At 44.9% G+C, this 22015-nt stretch overlaps 2 protein-coding genes and 1 long non-coding RNA gene across 3 annotated transcripts; 1 reads left to right on the top strand and 2 right to left on the bottom strand.

Moving 5' to 3' along the window:
- Positions 1 to 10820: 10820 nt before the first annotated feature.
- Positions 10821 to 11246, top strand: LOC124659713 (cysteine proteinase inhibitor 4-like). The gene has a single exon (XM_047197535.1). It carries the CDS (start codon positions 10821 to 10823, stop codon positions 11244 to 11246), a length of 426 nt encoding a protein of 141 aa, XP_047053491.1.
- Positions 11247 to 17135: 5889 nt separating this feature from the next.
- Positions 17136 to 18325, bottom strand: LOC124667768. The gene is made up of 3 exons (XR_006991397.1): positions 17683 to 18325; positions 17477 to 17583; positions 17136 to 17384 (listed from the first exon to the last, which is right to left on the bottom strand). It is a non-coding gene; the product is annotated as an uncharacterized LOC124667768 (long non-coding RNA).
- A 32-nt stretch (positions 18326 to 18357) lies between these two features.
- On the bottom strand, positions 18358 to 19500 carry LOC124662545. Its single transcript, XM_047200368.1, has 4 exons — positions 19393 to 19500; positions 19132 to 19313; positions 18614 to 18734; positions 18358 to 18537 (listed from the first exon to the last, which is right to left on the bottom strand). Exons 1-4 carry the CDS (start codon positions 19498 to 19500, stop codon positions 18358 to 18360), a joined length of 591 nt encoding a protein of 196 aa, XP_047056324.1.
- Between the last annotated feature and the right edge of the window lie 2515 nt (positions 19501 to 22015).

The raw sequence follows: 22015 nt of genomic DNA, 5'->3' as shown, positions 1-22015 counted from the left end.
CGTAAACCGAAAGATAAAAAAAAATCGTGTACGGGTAAAGACTTGCTCTTGGGGGCCTTTTTAAATTCTCAAGTGGGCCGTCGTATTAAAAAAGACATTTGCCGTTGATATTCAATTTAATAGGCCGGAGCAAATATTAGAACGACTAGTTGTGGGCCGTATTTGTACTGCGATCGATTAATGCTGCCCTAAGCGGCGATCCTCAAAAAGTTAAACCCTGGAACCGCGTCACCGTCCTCGCAACAGAGAAATGCCGCCGCCACGCCGTCGGAAGACAGAGGCCGCTGCCGCGGCGGCGGACGTCCTGCTTTCCCTGCCCACGGACGTCCTCGACGACATCCTCGCCCGCGTCGGTCTCCGCGACGCCGTCCGCACGTCGGTGCTCTCCCGCGCCTGGACACGCCGATGGGAATTCATCCCTTCCATCGACATCTCCGCGGACGACGGGGGCATGTGGAAGGCGCCGAGCGCCGTCGACGGCATCCTTCTGCGCTTCCTCGGCCGGGTCCGGCGTATCCACGTCAGCCTCGACAAGGACACCTCCCGCCGCGTCAACAACTGGCTCCCCACTCTCTCCCGCCGCGGCGTCGAGTCCCTCTCCCTCAAACTGCGGTCGCACATACAATACTTTAGGCCGCCCAGGCTTCACGAATCCGTCTTCTACTGCAGCGGCCTCACCGTCCTCGACCTCTCCACCTGCACAATGCCATCATTCCCCATGGACTGGGGATTTCCGAACCTGAGGACCCTAATCCTCTCTAGGGTGCTGTTTCTAGAGCACTATCAGCTGCAGGAGATCATCGAGACATGCCCGTTGCTCGAGGACCTAAGACTTGTTAAGGTCTATTTCTACGGAGACATGGAATTTGTGACGCAGGCTCCCAAACTCCGGTTCCTAACGCTTTGCCTCATCAAGGAATTTGGATGTATCGTTCAAGAACTTCCACTCCTGCATTCCGCCGCCATGGATATGTGGAACTATGTTCCCAGCAATTTCGCCGAGTTACTGGCGGCGCTTGTTCAAGCTAGAAACCTACAGCTCCGCCTCTGCACAGAAGATGGATGGGAAGATGGATGGGTACATGATCATTTTGTCATCTTCCGTTGTTAATCAATATCAAAAAGCTGATTAATGTACTCATTGTTCTCTTTTGCCCCAATTATCAGTATAATTGGCGTCCGGAGATACCTAGGAAACTTCCGTGCACATTTCACAACCTGAAGAGCCTCCAGTTGCATATGGACTTCTCTGAGCCAACACCGATTGAATTAACCTTTCTCTTGCTCAAGAGTGCACCGAACCTTCAAATTCTCAAATTAGTGGTAATGATGAACGATCGCGATGACTGGTTTTCATATTTTACAATGCCCTGAAGAAGGTCATCTTGGTTCTTCCTACTAATTATGTGCATTGTTTATATGTGAAGCTCAGAAACATCATTATGAGTGATGGAGAGCGGGAATATGACGAAAATGATACAGTGTTCCTAAATGAACTATGGGAAGATGGCATGTGTGCTAACCTTCAGGTTGTGCACATGGATGGTGTTTATTGGCTGTCAGATGAAATGTCCTTTATGGAGCTGATTCTCTCAAAAGCAAGCCTTCTTCGCACATTATCTGTTAGTTATCTTGTGGAAAACCCAATGTTAATGAGTGCATTACAAAGTTCCAATAAAGCTTCGCCTCAAGCTCAGGTCCTATTTAATAAAGGTAAAGAAACAGAGTTTAAGTTTTATATTTTCATTTTATGAATTCCCTTGGATTTTCCTTTTCGTTCGTTTTCAAAAGTCACCTATGCATTTTGCATATGGCATTACATTTTACTTTTATTTATTTTATTTATGAGTTAAATATTTATGTGGCATTTGTTGAAGAGCCGGATCTGCTACATACCAAACTAGGCGTATACATTTCCAGTCATTATAGATTGATATCTATTTATCTTGTATCATATATAGTCAAAGTCAACATGGAGCTCTGGACTTGATTATTTTCAAAAACCTGAACCTTTTCTTTTCTCTGTATATCTATCAATTTCTCTGTTTCATACTAGCTAGACAACATTTTTTTCGCTTTTATCGTATTAATTATAGAATGACTACCAGGCTTGAGACTTGTGGTTAGCTCTCCGGGTTACTAGTCCCCTCTCAGTTAGTTTGCTCTCCTTGGTGGGTATACAGGTGAATGGCGCTATTTTTCATGTGGTTGACTCATAGAAAATAATAATAATTAAGCGTTCACTTTATCAGTAAAGAAAATATAACTGTACAATATGAAAACCAATCTAAGAGGGCGAGACTCCTACATAACTGAAAGGGTGAAACACTGCAAGCCCCTAAAACTATCAGATTCTGGATTTTCCTTTGCTAGAGAAAAAGCTAGGTTCTTGATTTAAATGCTATTTTGGAACTTCACTTAATTTATCTGGTAATTTTCCTATAACAACTCATTATATTTTAGCTTTATTTATTCAGTGAAAGATTTTAGCTAATCGTAGGCATATCCGCGCTCAGGTATGAGATATTCCTGCAGCTTGTATCATACCCAAGACTAGGTGTATCATATCCTCTGACTGGAAGATTTATAAAAACCTGAATCTTTTCTCTGTATATCCATCTCTCTGTTTCAACAAGGTGTAATTGTTTTTAATTTTCATATAAAATTAAAAATAACGCTCATTTTATTAATAGAGAGGAAATAATAGTACCTGAGCGCGAACTTGTAGCAAACCTGTATATCCATTTTTGCTCTGCTACTCTCCTTTTCATCCTGAGAGTTGGAAGCTTTTGTGTCTTCTTACTTTTGTTCCTTGTTGCTTTTAAAGAGCGAAACTTGTAGCAAACCTGTAGTTTTTTTTAACTCTCAGTGCCTGAGAGCGTTTTATGTTAGCTTTCGTTGATGATGTGAAAACTCTGGTTTCATTGATGAAATGGAAATGGGGCTCCAATGTTGGGGCCCTTTTGCTCTAAATAAAATAAAATAACAGTACAATTATGAAGACCATTCTAAACCGAATAACAGGTACCTTAAACCACTAGGTCCTGGATTTTTGTTTACTGAAACAAAACATTGGTATTTGAAATGCTAACTTCCCACTTCACATAATGCATCTATCAATCTCCCTAGGATCTTGCAAACTTCTTCTAGTTCTTAAAGATATAAGCTAGAGGGTGACCAGTTTAAATAGGTGCAGTAGTTTGCAATATATTTTTGTTACATATACATTTTCTGTGTATTATGATGAGCTGCATAACCAGAGTGCTTTTTGTCCTGACACAATTATTGAAGTAGGAGAAGATTATAATAGGCGGCATCCTCCATGCATTGCCGAGGGAATCTGAAGTTACTTCACCTGGATCGAGACGGTGCTCTCTCTTATCTGATGCTGTCTCTTCGATTAGATATGCAGCATGCAAATAATGTAGCTTCTCAAGTGAACCGGTTACATATTTGTAATGTTCCTGTTCTGCGAGAAACCGACATGCGATGGGTGCCTTGATGCAAATCTATTAACGAACTAACTTCATTACCATGCCTTGTTGCTTCTATCACTGCAGAGAAAGGGTGCCATAGGATACTTATATTCTTGTAGCATCATTGTTTCTTGGTATCCTATAACTGCTGTTCACATTTGCTAGTTATCTGGTTGCTTTTACGACAGAAAGCTATCATGTTGCTATTGTAACATTGATTTTGAGATTAATCTATCTGCGCTATCCTTTCATCAATAGTTACGGGAAAAGTTAGTCGCTGTCTCATCCATATAAGTTTACGTCACAAATAGACACACCTTGTATTGGAACTAAAGGGGATCTGCCTTGTTCTTGATGATCTCAAGAAGAATTGGCGGTGGGGCGGACTTGTTATGAAAAACTCTGGGGTTGTGCTCTTTCCAAATCGTCCAACTAACAAGGATGGTGATGAACATCATGGCTTTTCGGCGGCCATGTAGGACGTTCTTTACCGTAAGTCCACAAAGATTTTAGGGAGGGGTTCAGTGTCCAATCATTTGTCTTAATGGAATGAAGCCCAAGCCACTCTTTAACCATTCCCCAAAGCCTCTTCCTATAGCGACAATGCAAGAAGAGGTGCACCACTCTTTAATCATTTGTAGTTTGACTTGTACTCCATCATCATTGTTCGGGCGGCTTCAATCAAGGTTCGATTCTTCTTTTCGGCGACACCGTTTTGTTGGGGAGTATATGGCGAGGAGTATTGATGTTGGATTCCTTCTTCGCCGAGGAAGTCATCCAAGGTGTAGTTCTTGAACTCCGTTCCATTGTCGCTCCTTATAGCGAGAATCGTGGCATTGCACTTGCATTGAACTTGATTGGCAAACTCCATCATGGTCCGTTGAGTCTCACTCTTGTACTTGAAGAAGAATACCCAACAATAGCGTGAATAGTCATCAACAATGATGAGGCAATACTTCTTCCCTCCAAGACTTTCATGAGACGGTGGACCGAAGAGATCAACATGTAGGAGCTCCAAGCATCTTGTGGTAGAGATGATTGTCTTGGCCTTGTGAGGAGCTCCATGCATTTTTCCTTGTACGCAAGCCCTACAAACACGATCTTTGCAAAAGGAAACATCTTCTTTTAGTCCGAGAATGTGGCCACCCTTGTGGAGACTTTGCAAAGTCCTCATGTTGACATGGGCTAGTCGGCGATGCCATAACCAACCCTTGTCACCTTTAGCGAATAGGCAAAGGCCGGAAGATGTTGTTTTTCCGGAGAAATCAACAACATACAACCCGTTCTCTACATATCCAACAAAGGCTACACGTAGTGTCTTGCTCCACAAGAGGACCACCATATGTTCATCGAAAAAAGTACATAGACCCATACGAGCAATTTGATGAACGGAGAGTGAATTGTACCAAGGGTCTCGACAAGGAGGACATTCACAAGTGAAATGTCGGGTGTTACCACCACCTTGCCAAGACCCAATACCTTAGAGCACGTGTTGTCGCCATATGATACGGTAGAGTGAGATGGCTCGAGGTCAACAACACTATCCTTGCTTCCGGTCATATGACTTGTGGCTCCACTATCAACCACCCATTTAGCGCCACTGGAAGCATAGTCCTACAAGGAATCAAGTCTTGGATTTAGGTACCCATTTTTCAATGGGTCCTATCATGTTAGTAACAAGGGGTTTGGGAACCCAAATAGTCCAATCAACATTATCCTCTAGGGGACCAATAAAGCGAGCACGAATATGTCCATAGTAATCAACGAAAAGAACATGAGAAGGATTGTTAGAGCCGGCGAAGCCCGGTGTGGTGGCGTCGGGAATTCCACCCCTCCTTGAGCGAGGATGTTCTTCCTCATGATTGATCCTCATGTTCTCCTTGTTGTTCTTCTTCTTGGTCCTCCTTCTTCTCTTTCTCTTCGGCTTGTAAGCCGCTCCTTCCTCATTGCAATAGCCCTCATTGACTCCATCTTTGGCTTCAATGACTCCCTCCAAGTATTTAGCTTGGATTTGGAGTCTATCAATCTTGGCCTTCAAGCGGTTTACTTCATCTTCATGCTCCGGGTGAGGATGAGTGATATCAAACACTTGAACTTCCTTTGCCTTGTTCACCCGGAAATGTTCCATCAAAGCTTCTTCTTGGAGAGAGTTCATCTTCATAAGTAGTTGCTTGTCACTCTCTATCTTGGCAATGTCTTCTTCATGCTTGCAACACACACGGTCCTTGCTCAACGGAAAGTACTCCTTCAAAGCTTCTTCTTCCATGTAATTGACCTCCATGAGCTTAGCTACACTTCTCCTCAAAGAGGCTATTTCTTCCTCATGATCACAACAAGTGACTTTCTCTTTGCTCATACGGAGGCATTCCACTAAGGACTCTTCTTGCATGCCATTCAAACTCAAAAGCTTGGCCTTGGCGTTCTCAAGAGTGGCGATTTCTTCTTCATGATTGCAACATGATGTCTTCTCCTTGCACAAGCGGTAATACTCATCCAAGGCTTCTTCTTGAAGAGCATTGACTTCCAAGAGTAGAGCGTTGTGCCTCTTCAAGGAAGCAATTTGATCAACAAGCTCGTCATGACAAGAGTTGGGGTCTTCCTCATCTTTCTTCTTATTGGCTTCCTCAAGAGAAAGCATCTCTTTCTTGAGCTCACCCACCAATCCAAGAGCATGATCTCGGTCCTTGGTGAGTTGAGAGATGATGGCATCGTTAGAATCTTCAAGGGTGATCACACTCGCTTCAAGAGACATGCGCAAGTTTTGTTCTTCCTCAAGTGCTTGATTGAGAGAGGCAATCTCATTTGCCACCTCCCTTTCAATCCTCTCCTTCTCCTCTATAAGGTCTTGAGCCGCACCAAGTTGGGCCAAGAGAGCCCCAACATGAGTCTTGGTATCCCCTTGCATGTTAGTGAGAAAAGAATCCAAACCCACAATCTCACGCTTAATGGTGAGACTAGTGGCATCATCAATAGATAAAGCATTAGATGGGGGTGTGAGTTTGGAAGGGGATTCTACCTCCGAGGATACCTTTGCCATGAGGCAACGGGCGTTGTTGGTGTCGAGGTTCTCATTAGGAGAGTCGAAGAGGGAGATAGAGGGAGTGGTAATGGCGATGGCGGCCACTCCCTCCCCTTCCTTGTTGGAGCACTTGTCCTCATGCTCCCCATCTTCATCGGAGGAGTACTCTTCACGAATGATAAAGGCTCTTGGCTTCTTGATGGAGGAGACCTTGTCGTCATCGGGCTTGGAGGAGAACTTGGAGAATCCTTTGGAGAGTGACTTGAACTTTTCCTTGCGGACAAGCCTTCCACCATTATCTTCTCTTCTCTCATAGATACAATCCGCAACAAAATGACTCTTGTCGCCGCAATTGTAGCATGTTCTCCCCTTTGCCCCTCCCTTGGGCTCTTGGAGAAGCTTCTTGGAGAATCACGTGATCTTCTTGGTCTTGTGCTTCGGGACTTGTTTCCCTCCCAAAATTTCTTGGCGGTGAGAGCCATATGCTCATGATAGTTGGTCTTGAGATCATCCGGACCCCACTCAATGGGATCCTCGTCGCTTTCACTAGCCTCATGTACCTTCATCTTCAATGCAAGGTTGGGCTTGCGGGTGTTGTGGGCGCGAGCAACAAGATCCTCCGCATTCTTCTTGGAAATGTCCAAAGCGATGACTTCGCTAAGGACTTCATCGGATGTCATAGCACGGAAGGAGGCGTTTTGGCGGATGGCCGTCAACTTCACTTCCTCATAAGGGAGGAGAGCGTTGTAGAACTTGCGCTTGATCCAATGGTCATCCACAGACGTTGCTCCAAGATCTTGCATCTGTACGGCGAGAGCGATGAGGCGCCGATACATTTCTTCGGGGGTCTCTCCTTCATTCATGACAAAGTTGTCGACCATGTTATTCACTTCATCAAAACGAGAGCTTTGGATGCTTTCATTTCCGAGGAAGAGCTTGTCGAGTTTATCCCATGCTTCCTTGGAGGTCTTGAGCGAGCGGATATGAGCGCGATCCTTGGGCGTGACGGCCATGTGGATCATGTTGATGGCGGTAGCGTTGAGTTGGTCATCCACCACTTCTCTCCTAGTCAAGTTCTTTGGGTCCCGTGGTGAATAGCCTTCCTCGATGATGCGCCAAAGCTCGGTAGACGCGCTGCGCACATGAGATTTCATCAAGAATTGCCAATTCTCAAAGCCATTTAATTCAAGTAATGGTGGTGAACCATGCGACAAGATATGTGACATAGGTATTGGAACGTTTATGGTGTAATCACTTGGTGGTGGCACCGCATGATTACCCCCTAGACGTTTCGCAACCGGTGTCTCATCCTTCACCTTTGTTGAAGTGCTGGTCTCCCCAAGCCCTTCCTTTTGTGAATCTTTTGTCGATTGCGCGACAAAATCAATAAGAGGAAATTGATTAGCTTTTGGTGGTGGATCCTCGACACTTGCCTTAGGATCTACGATAGGGGTTGGATTTTGTGCAACCAACTCCATCATCATTGCCTTCATTTGGTTAACGATAGATGACTCCAATTTCTTGAGGTCATCCAACGTAGCCATTATGCTATCGATGGTAGATGATGGAGCGGGTGGCACAAGGGAAGGAGACCCATTCACAACCTTGTCTTGTTCGGCCATTTCTTAGGCGGTAAAGCCCGAGCAAGAAAACCTCGCTCTGATACCAATTGAATGGATCGTAGCGAACAAGAGGGGGGGTGAATGGGTGCTACACAAATTTTAAGTCTTTTTCAGTTTTTAGCAAAGCGGAAGGTAAAGGTGCTTGCTTTAGTGGTGGAGATGTTCCTAGTATGATCCTAGGCAAGTGCAACAAGTAAAGGAACAAGCATGATAGTAAGAGTAAGGAGCGGGACAACCGGATGGCGCGGAGACGAGGCGGGGTTTGTTTCCCGCAGTTCCCCTCACAAAAGAGAGTACGTCTGCGTTGAGGATGTGCTAGCCTCACACAAGAGGCTAGGCGGACACACCACGAAGGAAGGCCTCACCTTCTTCCTCGAGAGAGCTCCACAAAGGGGCTCCCTCTTCTCCACTATGGCACCGGTCGAGGCGGTGGTTCCTGCACAAGGTTGGGGCGAGCTCCACAACACTAGGAGGCTCCCAACAACCTATGGGGCTAGCACAACACCAAGCTAGCCTCCATAGGTGCACTTCCTCCAAGATCCCACCATAGGAACCCTAGCTCCAAGATCCACTAAGGACTAGCACGAATTGGTGAAATCTCTCTTGGTAGAACTATAGATCGGGGCCTCCTCCACCACTCCTCAAAATTTGGGCAAGATTGGTTGGATGGTTGGGGAGATCCTCAAGGTTTAAGCTCATCAACAATGGAGGAGAGAGAGAGAGAGAAGAGATAAAATCGTGTTGGGGAAGAAGGACACTTTAAATAGGCCCTCCCGAATCCAACCGTTATCTCCAGTTTTTGCCTAAGCGGTACTACCGCTTTGGCAAGCGGTACTACCGCTCCGGATTCGAAATCCCACAGAACTTATCCACGTGGACACATAGCGGTACTACCGCTCGCGGTACCGCTCGAGGTACCGCAATGGTCTCCAGAGCTTACTGGATCCCAAGCGGTACCGAAGCGGTACCAGAGCGGTACGGCCGTAACTTCCGTTACTGGTACTTAAGCGGTACACTCTGGGCGGTACTACCGCTCGAGGTACCGTAAAGGTACCGTAACTTGTTCTGTGGGTCAATTCCAGCGGAGAACACCAGAGCGGTACCGTGGGGCGGTACCAGTAGAGGTAGCGGTACTACCGCTACTGGTACCAGTAGTACCGGCCTGACAAAAACTGCTTTCTCCTCTTTTCCTCTCCAACCATGTCACCTCGCGATACACACACAAAATCAGAAAACCTATAAACTACGCTTCAGTCCTCCGATCTTGACGTGTCCAGCGAGGTCACCGTGCACTTGCAAATCTAACAAGGATACTCATAGCACACGGTGAGATTGTTCAAGTGTTGTCATCAAACACACAAAACCCGGAGTTTAGACTTTACTCTTTCACCGGGGCAGTCTCCGGAGCGATCGCGGGCTGCATTGGGAGGAGGTGGAGGTCCCGGACGTGCGCACCGCGAGGGATGGAAACTCCGAGGAGGGTCCAGAATGGGGCGACTGCAGGGCAGTGGAGAGCCAGGTGGCTAGTAGTTTCGTGCTTCTCCGGGCACAAAGGGCAGCTCGCCTCATCGGCGGTGATGATGCACTTGCGGAGGAGGAATAGTGAAGATAATAAATTTTTCAACGTTACACTTGAGTTTTTTTTAAGCCATGACGAAACACGAGCATTCAACTAGAAGTAGTAAACATAGAGAACTTCTATTCAGAAAACCAAAACTGATCATGGGTGCATATGCACCCTATATGTATAAAACATATTTCAAAAAGTAAAAAAATAGGAATAAAAATTTAGCATGTAGAGGGACACGTTCTATGAGTACACGTAAAGTTTCACGTAAAACCGACAATTTTTGTACCTTGTGTAAAAAAGACAAATAATGTCTCGAGGAATAGACTATTTTAACACTAAAAATTTGTCTTTTTAGTACAAGACACAAAACATATCGGTTTTTTCTGAAACAACTTTATGAATATGTAACATGTCAAGATATACACGAGGCATTTTTGTTTGTATTTTTTTGACATTTAAAAATATATTTAATATGCATTTCAAATAAAGGGTGCATATGCACCCGGGTGTAGAAACACCTTGTCCACTTCTATTACGTTATTATCTGATTGGAACCCGAGGATTACTCGTATGAAAAAGAAAAAAAAGATAGCAGTTGGGCTAGTGGAGCCAAAGGACCTGCCGTCGCACGCAGCTAAGCAAATACCGATGGCACTGGTGTGACAATAGCATATCCGCTGCGCAGGCGACAGTCCTGGCACGCCTCCTACACTGCAACTGCATGCACGGCGACAAACGCCCAGTTTGCGTCCGACCCGCGCGACTACGCGGCACCGCGCCCGCGCTCGCCAGGCCATACGTGTCCTCCTCCCTCCTCTGCTGAGATCACCTCGTTCCTATCCTTCCCTTCCCTTTCATCGGTGCGCGCACCGGCGCCCATGCCGTCGTGCGATGCATGCACGCCCTCTGCTCGCCGCGCCGCATCCTTCCAAACTCCGCCAACGCCTTTCCGTTCCGGCCAGCCCCCATCCGCCTCTATATATGCCGTCCACGACACCGCACACACCACAAACACACACACAATCGTCGCCAAGCAGCACGCACACAGGCTAACAGTAACAAGGACTGAGTGATCTAGCTAGCTAGGACAAAGTCCCTTTCAGTAGTACGTGATCTGCTCATCACGACCGCCGATGGCCCGGGTGATCGGCCCTTGCGCTCTGCTCGTGCTGCTCGTGGCGTGCAGCGCGCTCGCGGCCTCCGCGGCGCGCGAGGAGCCGAGCGGAGCCCGGCAGCTGTGGGGCGGCGACGGAGGGAGAGGGAGGAAGGTGGGGGCAAGGACGGAGGTGAGGCACGTGGAGGAGAACAGGGAGGTGCAGGAGCTGGGTCGCTACTCCGTCGCCGAGCACAACCGCCGCCAGCGGGAGGAGGAGGGCGACATCCGCGGGCGGCTGGAGTTCCACAGGGTGGTGTCGGCGCAGCGCCAGGTCGTCGCCGGCATCAAGTACTACCTCCGCGTCGCCGCCGCCGACGACCGCGTCTTCGACGCCGTCGTCGTCGTCAAGCCCTGGCTCCAGTCCCGCGCGCTGCTCAGGTTCGCGCCCGCCGACGTCGAGTGATCGATCGAGCAGCTGCATGCTCTGTTGAACTGCAGCAGGTTTTTGGTGCGCGCGCGCCTTCTCGTAGTAGAATAAAGTGCGTCTGTAGCGCGAGATAGAGATCGATCGGCGAAGAAGGCTGTACTATGCGGCGGCCGAAGTTTTGTAAGAGGACATGAGAGTGTGTCAGATTCAGAATAATAATAAATATATAAAGACTGTATTGTTTACTTCTTTCAGCTTTTGATGGCGCATTCAGTCGCCAGATCGTTCCATCCATGACTTCAGGATTTCTAAAATGTTCACGAGGTGATCGATCTATAAATTAAAAGGATAGTTTAAAAGGATGAATCCAACGAGAAACAGTGGCTGGATGCAGAAATTAGGAACAAAGTTCAGAATCGTCTGCAGTTCGTCCACTTCTCCCACGCTTTTCTGAAAAGACGTCTAGTTACTGTCGAGGCCGATCGCCGGCACGCCATGTACTACTCACTCCTACACGCCTGCAAAGGCAGCAATTAGGATGCCTCCGAAAATATGAAACAAACTCTTCCAAGACGCGTGACACAAACGTACGGGGAGTTCAGGCAAGCCCCGCGCGCGCACGGTTCTGCTCCTCCCTCAAACCAACTAGATTTAAATGTGCGCCTTGGCGCACGATCCCGTGAAACTCGTGTCGATGCAAACTCTGTATAACAACGCTAAAAATAATACTCTTTTGTAGGTTTCACCAAAAAAAGTTGATAGGACAAACTTAGGATAAAGCACACCACATTACAAACATAGCAAACCTACAAAAGCATGTCATTGTGACAATATGGTCTTCAGAGGCTACAACGGAGGAAACATAAACCAGCTGCAAATGAAAAGTTAAAATGAAAGAAACGGGAAGAATAGACGCTTAAGTCATGGTTGATACTTAGTTGTTCGTTGCAAGGCAAATAAATGGTAAGACTTACTCGTTCCAAAAGGAAATACATATTGTGGGATTCAGCTTACCGTCACAGCTCCCACCTTTCGCATTGGTATAAGATTGTTAAAACACTATGCTAAGCACTCATACAAACCGAAGATAATTAGTCAATAAATAGACAGAGATAATGTAGGGAAAAATGTTACACATAGCAGCAACAGTTTATGTTAAGATCAAAATACACTGCTATTTCAAGGTTTCTTCATACTTAAGGATACATGAGAACCTTCAGGTTCCTTCACTACGATATATCCAAATCATCACAAAGCCCAGTTGGCAAAATGTATCCCGCACACATCAATTTATCTGTCCTTCTCATTCAGCTATCTTAGGAGACATTCACCATATTATTATTTCTCTTCACAGTCTACAATAGTTGTCCCTCAGCTATCATTTAATGCATGTTTGCACACCATGATTGCCATGGAACATCGGATCAAATAGTAAATCATAATTTATAAAAGTATTTGTAGTCTTGACCTTGCATACCCCAGCCTCAATTTTTGTATGTCCGATTCATGCAGTCTGTCTTCTTGACCTTGCATACCCCAACCGAAGTTGTGAATCACCTTTGAGGCATGCCACAAACTCGTTGTTGATGTGCAGGTCAGCAGATAACTTCTTCCAACTCTTACTCTTGGCGCTAAGAGAAGGCTCTGGCTCTCCCGAGTGCCCCGGAAAGGTTACCTTCATCCCCATGGCAGCAGATTTTGGAGGCTCAACCAGCTCAACACGAATTTCAAATGTACTTTACACAAATCGGAGTAAATGCTCTTACAAAAATCTGAAGTCGACGGGACAGGAAAGAAGGCATCATGGATCTATACAAAAATATCATCTTATTTCCTTCATACTCGATTGATTTCTGTAATAGGAGCGACATAAAGAGAAGGCAATATTATGACAGAGAACAGCTGGAAAAACAAAACTGTAGCAGGTTGTGCTTAATACTTTCTCTATACTGCATATACAAAAAAAAAATATCTGATGTGATTACCTGGTTTTTGGAAGGGAACCACATGCAACCTGAAACATTTGATGCAGTGGGTTAATAATAATTATATAATATGAGTACTATAACATCGAGTGTATAAGTATATAGGAGAAAATGAAAGCAAAATGGAATCACACAGATCGGCAAAGCCAAGTGTATAACTGAGTTCACTCTTTTCTTAACAAAACAATTATATACAAATGGCAGGTCTGATTACCATGCGCAAAAGAGGAAATTATTTAGAACTCCGGAAGGCCAAACAGAAAAGAGGAGTACATTAAAAGCATGGCTAGTTTCACCTTATTGATGGCATATCCTGATTACCTGATTAAAACCGTTTTTCCTGGAAATCTACCGAGGCACTCTTTCTCACTTTTATTGATGGCATATCCTTCAACCATTCAATATATACAGGGAACTTGAAGATGAAATAAAATCAGCAGCCAACTAACCGTAATATCCCAAGTGATAGAAGGTAATTTTGCAAATTCAAAACTATCTAGATTAGGTAGTACAGAAAATGAAAACATGGGATGGATAGAGGCCAAAAAAATAGATGCACTGCTGTTTGTACACAGCATAATGGTTTCCCTGAACCAAAATAATTGTGTTGATGCTTAAGTTGAGTTATTTAAGATTTTAATGTCCAGTTTTTGTCAATGGTGGATGTCAATACTAATAAGCCTCTTTGTTATCGTTTTTTATCTTTCTAACATCAAAGAAACAGTCTACAAATATTTTAAGCAATTATTAGTATTTATATTGTAGAACTCTCGAGTCTTGATTGAGAAATGGAAACATCTGACTGTAAAGGTCAATGGTGAAACAACATTCATAAACAAACTGAATCAGTGTGTGATCATGGTAGATAAAAAGTGCATCACTTCACCTGAGTATGCTCCAATGTGATAGTCCTGACCTCCTGGCCATGTTCTATGCTGCCAATCCTGTATTGGACAGAAATTGGTTCTGCCTATGAGTGCAACAGAAACAATATAGAAAAGCATGGTATGATCATCTTTGCGCCAACTGATATGTTATGCCAACAATCTAAATCATGGTTAAATTCAGTCATATATTCACCACGGTTGGAACACTAAATCATGCTAATGTAGCGGCATGCCATCCTACCATATTAATGTTTATAAGCTTTAGCTTAATGAACCTGAATTAAATATGACTACTTGTTTACCAGCTTTGCTTCAAACTCCGCCAGCTCATACTACTATTTTCTATTTGCAAGCTTGACCATCGAATTAATCATATCAATGGAAATTTGTTCGTTGCACTAATCCAGCAGAATAGCATCTTCCATGCCTACTGTACCATGAGATCTAATCTATCTTTTGCCCGTTTTCATGGCATGCCCAATACTACAGAGTTAAAACATGGTACATGTAGCCGCTGCTTGGAGTAATGTGAAGGAAAAAAGCATTTAAATTACGGCTGGTCTGCCAGGTGGAGAGAAGGGTGTGATATATCCCAAATTGTTGAGAAGATCCTGAGAGAGACCTTATCACGTGGTGGAAACAGATTAAAAAGTAGTGTTGATATTAGCAAGAAAAGCTGGACCATAAGAAATACTCTTGGAAATTGAAACAACCTGTTGTCACATTATAAGAGCAAGAAAGTCACAACTACTGAATGTATTCTGTGCATTAACAGACCATTCAAATATCTTAAATATTATGAATCAGAATAATGTAGCTGGAACAAATTTAGAGTTGCTAATGCTTTTGACCTCATTTACCTTGAGTCACCTTTCCTCCTTGTATTTTGTACATAGGAGTAAACTTGGCTCCATAGACTCCAGCCAAATCATCACTACAGTCTCTTTCTGGAAGTTCAAAACTTGCCTTAGACAGAATATATCCATTGGCGGAGAGAAGGATCATCAGAACTTCCCTTAGAGCCAGCTCCTGGACACCTTTGGACGATTTCATGGATCTGCTGTACGACAAGAGCAAGATGTAAACATGAATCGGTTCACAACATCTAATTGTAACGTTATAATGATACAGAGAGAAAACTAAGAAAGGCCTCTAGTCCACTGCAGCAAACGAGCACTATAGATCTTGACAAAAGGCTCTAGTGGAGGACGGAACCAAGGAATGAAAAACAAAACTATTATGGTTCTAGCATAAAAATGTAGCCACATACCCAACAGAAAGCTTAGGAAGATGGTGGCACTCCCGAAGAACAAGGAAGAAATCTCCAACAAACCAATTAATTGTTTTCTTTCTAGCATACTAACGTAAGCACATCACAACACAAAAGGTTATTTCAGTTAACGACTAAACGCTTTAGGTGATTCAGTTAATTAATGACTAAAGCCATGCACTCCTAATTATAGGAATATATCAAAGTGCACACCTAAAGCTTTGTAGCATCTACAGTAGGGCATTTTCTCTTTCGTAAATTAAAAAAAAAATCTACATTAGGCATAAAAGGGATTCCCTATTTTTTCCAATGCATAAAAAAGCAACACATATGCATATCAAGCTGCAAGTAAATACAGGAGATAGTTACGGAGCGCTAGAAAATACATGTAGTTGAGATCACAGTTCACTCAACACCTTCATGTAACTTTTGAGAATCTCAACATCAAGGAAAAGACATGCAGTCCATTAGGAACCTGAACATAAGGCATAACCGCTGCCTTTTACAAGAGAATTGTCTCTGAAATAAATTTTATCTTCTATCAAAGCTAATGTTTGAACAAAAACCAGAGTTTAAAGTACAATGAATTTCCAACTCACCAAGATTTAACAGGTCGGCCTACTACACGAAATGTTTCATATTAAGCAATAATGGTAGATATATGATCTAGCTAGAGTAGCGTGCGTGCGAACATGGCAGCAACCATAACACTTAATACCAGAAAAAAGCGAAAGAGTCCATCAAATAAGAAACACTCTGGTATGCCAAAAAATCTGTAGACAATAAGTACAACATATGATCGTGTTTACATATGCACAGAAAGATTATTCAGAGAACAACTGTCAAAATGTATACATCTAATAAATATGGCATACACACTGCGAAAACTTCTAAATGTCTAAATGAGCATACACCAGTTATACTTTGAATGTGGTGCTTCATGTACAGCGAGGCGAAGAAAAAAGTAAAATGGATCATAGGACAGTAACTACTGACTGAAGTGATGAACCTAAGTACCCAGCATATTTTCACCTCATGTTAATATTAAACTACATTTGTATCTCATTTATCATGTGACCCTGCCGCTCATAATAACCCTTCCACCATATCATGAAAACATGAATATATATTGTAACATTACACAGGAGATTTGATTGTAATGGTACTAATAGAAGAATGGACAGTAGCATCATATATACATTAAGCAATATGAATGACCTTAATTGGCCTATTTCAAACCTTGGCTTACTCGGAGAACAAGATTTCACCCCAATCTTCCACTTAAAACGCTTGACTCATTCAAGTAAAAAGTGAAATAGTGAGTAGTTAGCACAATCAACACCTAGAAAATAAATCCATGCTAACAATCTGGGCTGAATACCACCTAGAGTAACCAAGGGCACCACAGCCTTGCCAAGGTGAGGATGAACGCCTGGCGGTGGTGCCGGCTGCTCCTTCCAATGGAGCAGGCTGGTGCTCCTCCATACAATGGCGACAATCCTCTAATCCCAAAGGTTGCATCAGACCATCGAGAGCAAAACACATCGGAGATCTCATCCCCGTCGATGTGGCTAATGCTGGCTGCATGGCTAGGCCATCGTTGATGTAGGACTAAAATGCTGGACACCCACAATAATTTGCGCAAGTAACTAAAAATGCACCCATTGAATTTAAATAATAGCTTCGAGTGTCTAAGAACTGCACAATAATTCTTTCACCGCAACCCAATCAAATAATAAATAGGTATTTGGGGAAGGGGACCATGTTACTCACTCGGGATACAGTTGAAAAAACAAAATATGAGCCGAGGACAAGTATAATAATTTCAGTTTATGTCTAATCCAGTAATCCGTGTGTCATGTAAGGCGTATTTTTCTGAACTTATGAACAAAAGGAGAAAATTCCCATCATACATGCTCAACTAACTTGAGAAATAAAAACATATTTCGGAGATAAATGATAATGATAACCCAATTACTAACCTGATCAATGTTCATTTGAATTGCAGTGCAAAAACCTTCCTCTTCCGATCCTGAAACAGCATTTAGAATTGGAAATGGGTAGAAAGAAATCTAAAAGAAATTCTTGAGGTAGGTATCTGGGGAAGGGGACCATGTTACTCACTGGGATACACTTGAAAAACAAAAATATGAGCCGAGGACAAGTATAATAATTTCAGTTTATGTCTAATCCAGTAATCCGTGTGTCATGTAAGGCGTATGTTTCTGAACCTATGAACAAAAGGAAAAAATTCCCATCATGCATGCTCAACTAACTTGAGAAATAAAAACATATCAGTGGTAAACGATAATGATAACCCAATTACTAACCTGATCGATGTCCATTTGAATTGCAGCACAAAAACCTTCCTCTTCCGATCCTGAAACAATGCATTTAGAATTGGAAATGGGTACAAAGAAATCTAAAAGAAATTCTTGAGGTAGAGCATATGACAAAAATAATTATAAAGAAATCTTGAGTAAAAGGAAGTACACATAGAAAAAACAAATTAAGGCAAGTAACTGGAATGGGATAATGCAAATGTTTGTACTTCAAAACATGATAGAATAAGTTCATCGAGAGTAGACAGAACATAGATTTTTCAAGCTCTTTCATGATATATAAACACGATCTTTAGATGAACACAACTATGTAATGCAGGTTTTCGCTAGAGTCGAGGTAGACTGCCATGTGCTTCTTGTCCTCCATGTCCTTGAAATCTCCCAACGAGTTGAGCAAAAAGTAAGCAGTGAATCAATTCAATTCATGCTGCGTGAACTCATCTAGATCCAACAGGGTATTAGAGAAAATAGGCTTTACCGTCAGCTGTCACCTCATGTGGAGTACCGACACGCTCCTCCTAGCGACAAGACAGCGTGTGGCGGCAGCTCAAGGAACAGATGGCGCTACTTCCATGGGCCACCGTTCCGCCGATGGGCTCCAGATGAGCTCGACGTCGTGGTGCAGCAGGCCGTGCTCCTCCTGCCGGAAAGACAGACAAATTATTAGCTAGCACATTGGACCGATGCAAATCGTGTATGGAGAAATCTAGGCATGCCTCTGAGCTCAACAGCGTGAGGAGACGCTGCTCCCGGCGAGGACGACATGAGGTTGTGCTGGCGTCGACGACTTGCCGCTGGGCTCCAGATGAGCTCGACGTCGTGGTGTAGCAGGCCGTGCTCCTCCTGCCGGAAAGAAGGACAAATTATTACCTAGCACTTTGGGCCGATGCAAATCGTGTATGGAGAAATCTAGGCATGCCTCTGAGCTCAACGGCGTGAGGAGATGCTGCTCCCGGCGAGGACGACATGAGGTTGTGCTGGCGTCAACGACTTGAGGCAGTGCTGCTGCTGGCGATGGTGCAAACGAGGCGACGTTGATCCTGAAAATAGCGACACCCAATCAAATATTTTTCAGAAGGCTAGCAGGGGGTAAATTAACTTTCTAATCATCATCTTTAATGGATTCCTGATGTTGAACTACAACCTGATCATTTACTAATACAATAATAATGAGCAACAACATACATACTAAATAGAGAAGATGAATCTGTTAAATTTGGCATCTAATCATCCTTTTCAAACAAAAGAAGATCCACACGAGCCCTGGTCATCTTCCATCGGTAGTCTTTGCCCGTAGGCATTTACACAAGCAGCTTCTGTACACACAAACGAAACTGCAATCTCGTAATATCAAAACCAAATACGTGATGTAGATCAATTTGATTCCTGATGCGTGAACACATCTAGATCCAATAGGGGATTAGAGAAGCAGCTTACCTCATGTGGAGTACCGAGACGCTCCTCCTAGCGACAAGACATCGTGTGGCGGCAGCTGACGACGCTACTGCTGCGGGCCGCCGTTCCGCCGGTGGGCTCCAAATGAGCTCGACGCCGTGGTGCAGCAGGTCGTGCTCCTCCCGCCGGATGAGCTCGACGTCGTGGCGCAGCAGGCTGTGCTCCTACCGACGGCGAGCGCCGCAAAGGAGGAGCTCCGTCCGTCATCGTCGCCGCCCTCATCTTGCCGCTCCACAACTTTGCCTCTGCAGCCATGGTTCCCTTTGACTCTACAGCCATGGTTCCCTTTGCCTCTGCAGCCATGGTTCCTTTTGACTCTACAGCCATGGTTCCCTTTGCCTCTGCAGCCATGGTTCCCTTTGACTCTACAGCCATGAAGAAGATTAGCGGAGGAGAAGGGGGCGAAGAGAAGCTGGAGAGGATTGAGGGAGAGATGGAGGAGGGGATTTGGGGGAGAGATGGGGGCGGCGATTGGCGCGAGCGTGAGGGCAGCTGGTTGGCGGCGGGCGCGAGCGTGAGGGGAAAAAGAGGATTGTGGCTAGGGTTTTCTACTGAGGGCTCGTTTTTATATGGTGCGGTGAAAAAAAAATAACGGTCAGGATTCACCATCTGGTAAGATCCAACGGACACGAGTCTCAGATCGCTGTGAGACCCCCTATGGGGGGCATCGTTTATACCTTTAGACTAGATTTAGATGTGCGCCTTGGCGCACGATCCCGTGAAATTCGTGTTAATTTACATTTTAGGCAAGGATGGTGGTAGAAACCAGGTGAGAAAACAATATTACTTTTTTAGATTTAAAAAACAAATTCGATAGGTGAAATTAGGACAAAGTACATGAAATGAACAATGTAGTAAACGTCAGGTGCTGGGACGGAGCTGCCTTGAAGCCGTTAGGGTCAGCTAACTCTCACAAGAAAGAATAACTAATTAGTACCAGTATTAGATATTATTAAATTATAGAAGATGTTCCAGAGATAGAGAGACTACATCACGCGAGGGTACTTTTGTCCAGCTCATCCCTGCCAAAAGAACGCCGTGCCCCCGAGGCCCCGAAGTGTGACACGACTGCACGAACGTGATCCCAAGAAGCACCGCGAGCCTCCAAAGCCAGTTCATCCTCTTCCTCGCTCTCCCGAACGCCTGGCCCGGCCCCGAGCCAGGCGCTCGGCATCTGGGTGGCGGAGAATCCGACACGTGCCAAGTCTCCGCGAGGATGGTGAGCCTGTCACCGAACGCTAGAGAGAGTAGCAGCATATGAATGGGTACATATGGTGCAGATGAAGCAAAATATCCGTTTCATATGAATGGGTACATAAAAGCAGAGATGGCAGACTCTAAAGCTGAAATCTCCACCTATTGAAAACTGAATGCGGCACCTCTTATAAGGAGCCAATACATACATACTAACCACTATTCAAATCATTAATCAATTACAATTCCTAGTATTGTTTGCAGGAAGCGCTGACACATATCATCACCTAAATAGCAGAAGATGTTAAACAGGAAAAAAAAAAGGACAGCGAACATTGTTTTAGGTTTCAGTTGATAGTGATAAACAGAAATAACTGTTGATTGGTACGTGGTCAATTGGTGATCAAAACCTGATCTTCTCTGCATAAATCTATACCTAATAATAAAGTAAAAAGGGTTTCCTTGGTTTTCGTCCGTTCAATGCGCTGTCGCCCGCCGCTAGGGCGTCTTCGTCCGTCGTCGTGCCGCCTACAATCTAGAAAAAACGTTCGCTTCGTCCTTATCTGAGTCGTACCACATGGAAATAGCAGTTCATGTCGGCTTCAGCGTCTCACATATGTACAGAGCCACGGACGAACCAACGCAGGCAGCCTCCTCTCGAATCAACAAATCAGATGGAATCCCATCGAAAAATTCCGTCCTACAACTCGATTCCAGATCGAATCACATCGAAGAATATGTCGCGCACCTCGATTTCCAACGAAAACAGATGGCGGACCTGGACAGTAGGAAGAGCGCCACGAGGGGGATTCTGCGTCGACCAACGCCAATTTCGGCGACTTATGCGCCGTGCCTTGACACAGGGCGCGGATTGATCAGGGCGTAGCGCGCCCGCGAGGGGATCCTGCATCGATCAAAGCCAGCTTCAATGAGACAGATCGAGACATCCACGCTGTGCTAGGACCTGACATGGCCTAATTAATCAGGGCGTAGCGGGACTTGAGGGGTAATTCATCAGGGCAGGGCGCAGCGGGACATGATGGGGCTATTAATTCATCAGGATTCACGACGCATGGGATAATTCCCGCCGGCAGCCCCCGGAGACGACGTGCAGGCTCACGTTGGCTTGGAGGCATAAACGGAACAGACACAGGATGAAGACTGCGAGGACAGTTACTTGAACGGCACAGCGGCGCGGAGGTGTCCCAGATCGGTCAAAGCGCGGACGAGCTTCGCGGCAACGAAGAGCCTGCCATTGCTGGAGCGCACCCCGGTGGACCATCGTCTTCCTGTTATTCTTTGGCTGCTTTTCGGCGAGGTGGTCGTGCGGGGCGGACCTATCCCAAAAATCTTCCCGGAGCTGGCAGAGATCGGCCACGCCGGCAACACAAACAACCAAAAATACCTAATAGCATATGATTCCAATGTTTGCATAGACGTGATCGAGCGTGTCCTGGGCCAGGCAGCTCAGCTGGGACGTACCACGTACGTACATTGATCAATGATCTTGATCGATCGGTCTTCATTGCGTGCGCATGTTTGTCTACCACTCCACAACATTGATTCGTTAAGCCGTCGCCCACTCGCCCTGATCGTCAACTCACCGGATTGCTGCAGAAAGAAAGCTACAAATAGGCAGAGGTCAGCAATTCTCTTAGAGCCGCCCACGCGC

The sequence above is a fragment of the Lolium rigidum genome, chromosome 6, assembly GCF_022539505.1.
Source record: "Lolium rigidum isolate FL_2022 chromosome 6, APGP_CSIRO_Lrig_0.1, whole genome shotgun sequence".
In the NCBI taxonomy this organism is placed as follows: domain Eukaryota; kingdom Viridiplantae; phylum Streptophyta; class Magnoliopsida; order Poales; family Poaceae; genus Lolium; species Lolium rigidum.
This window is presented reverse-complemented; position numbering and strand designations above follow the sequence as displayed.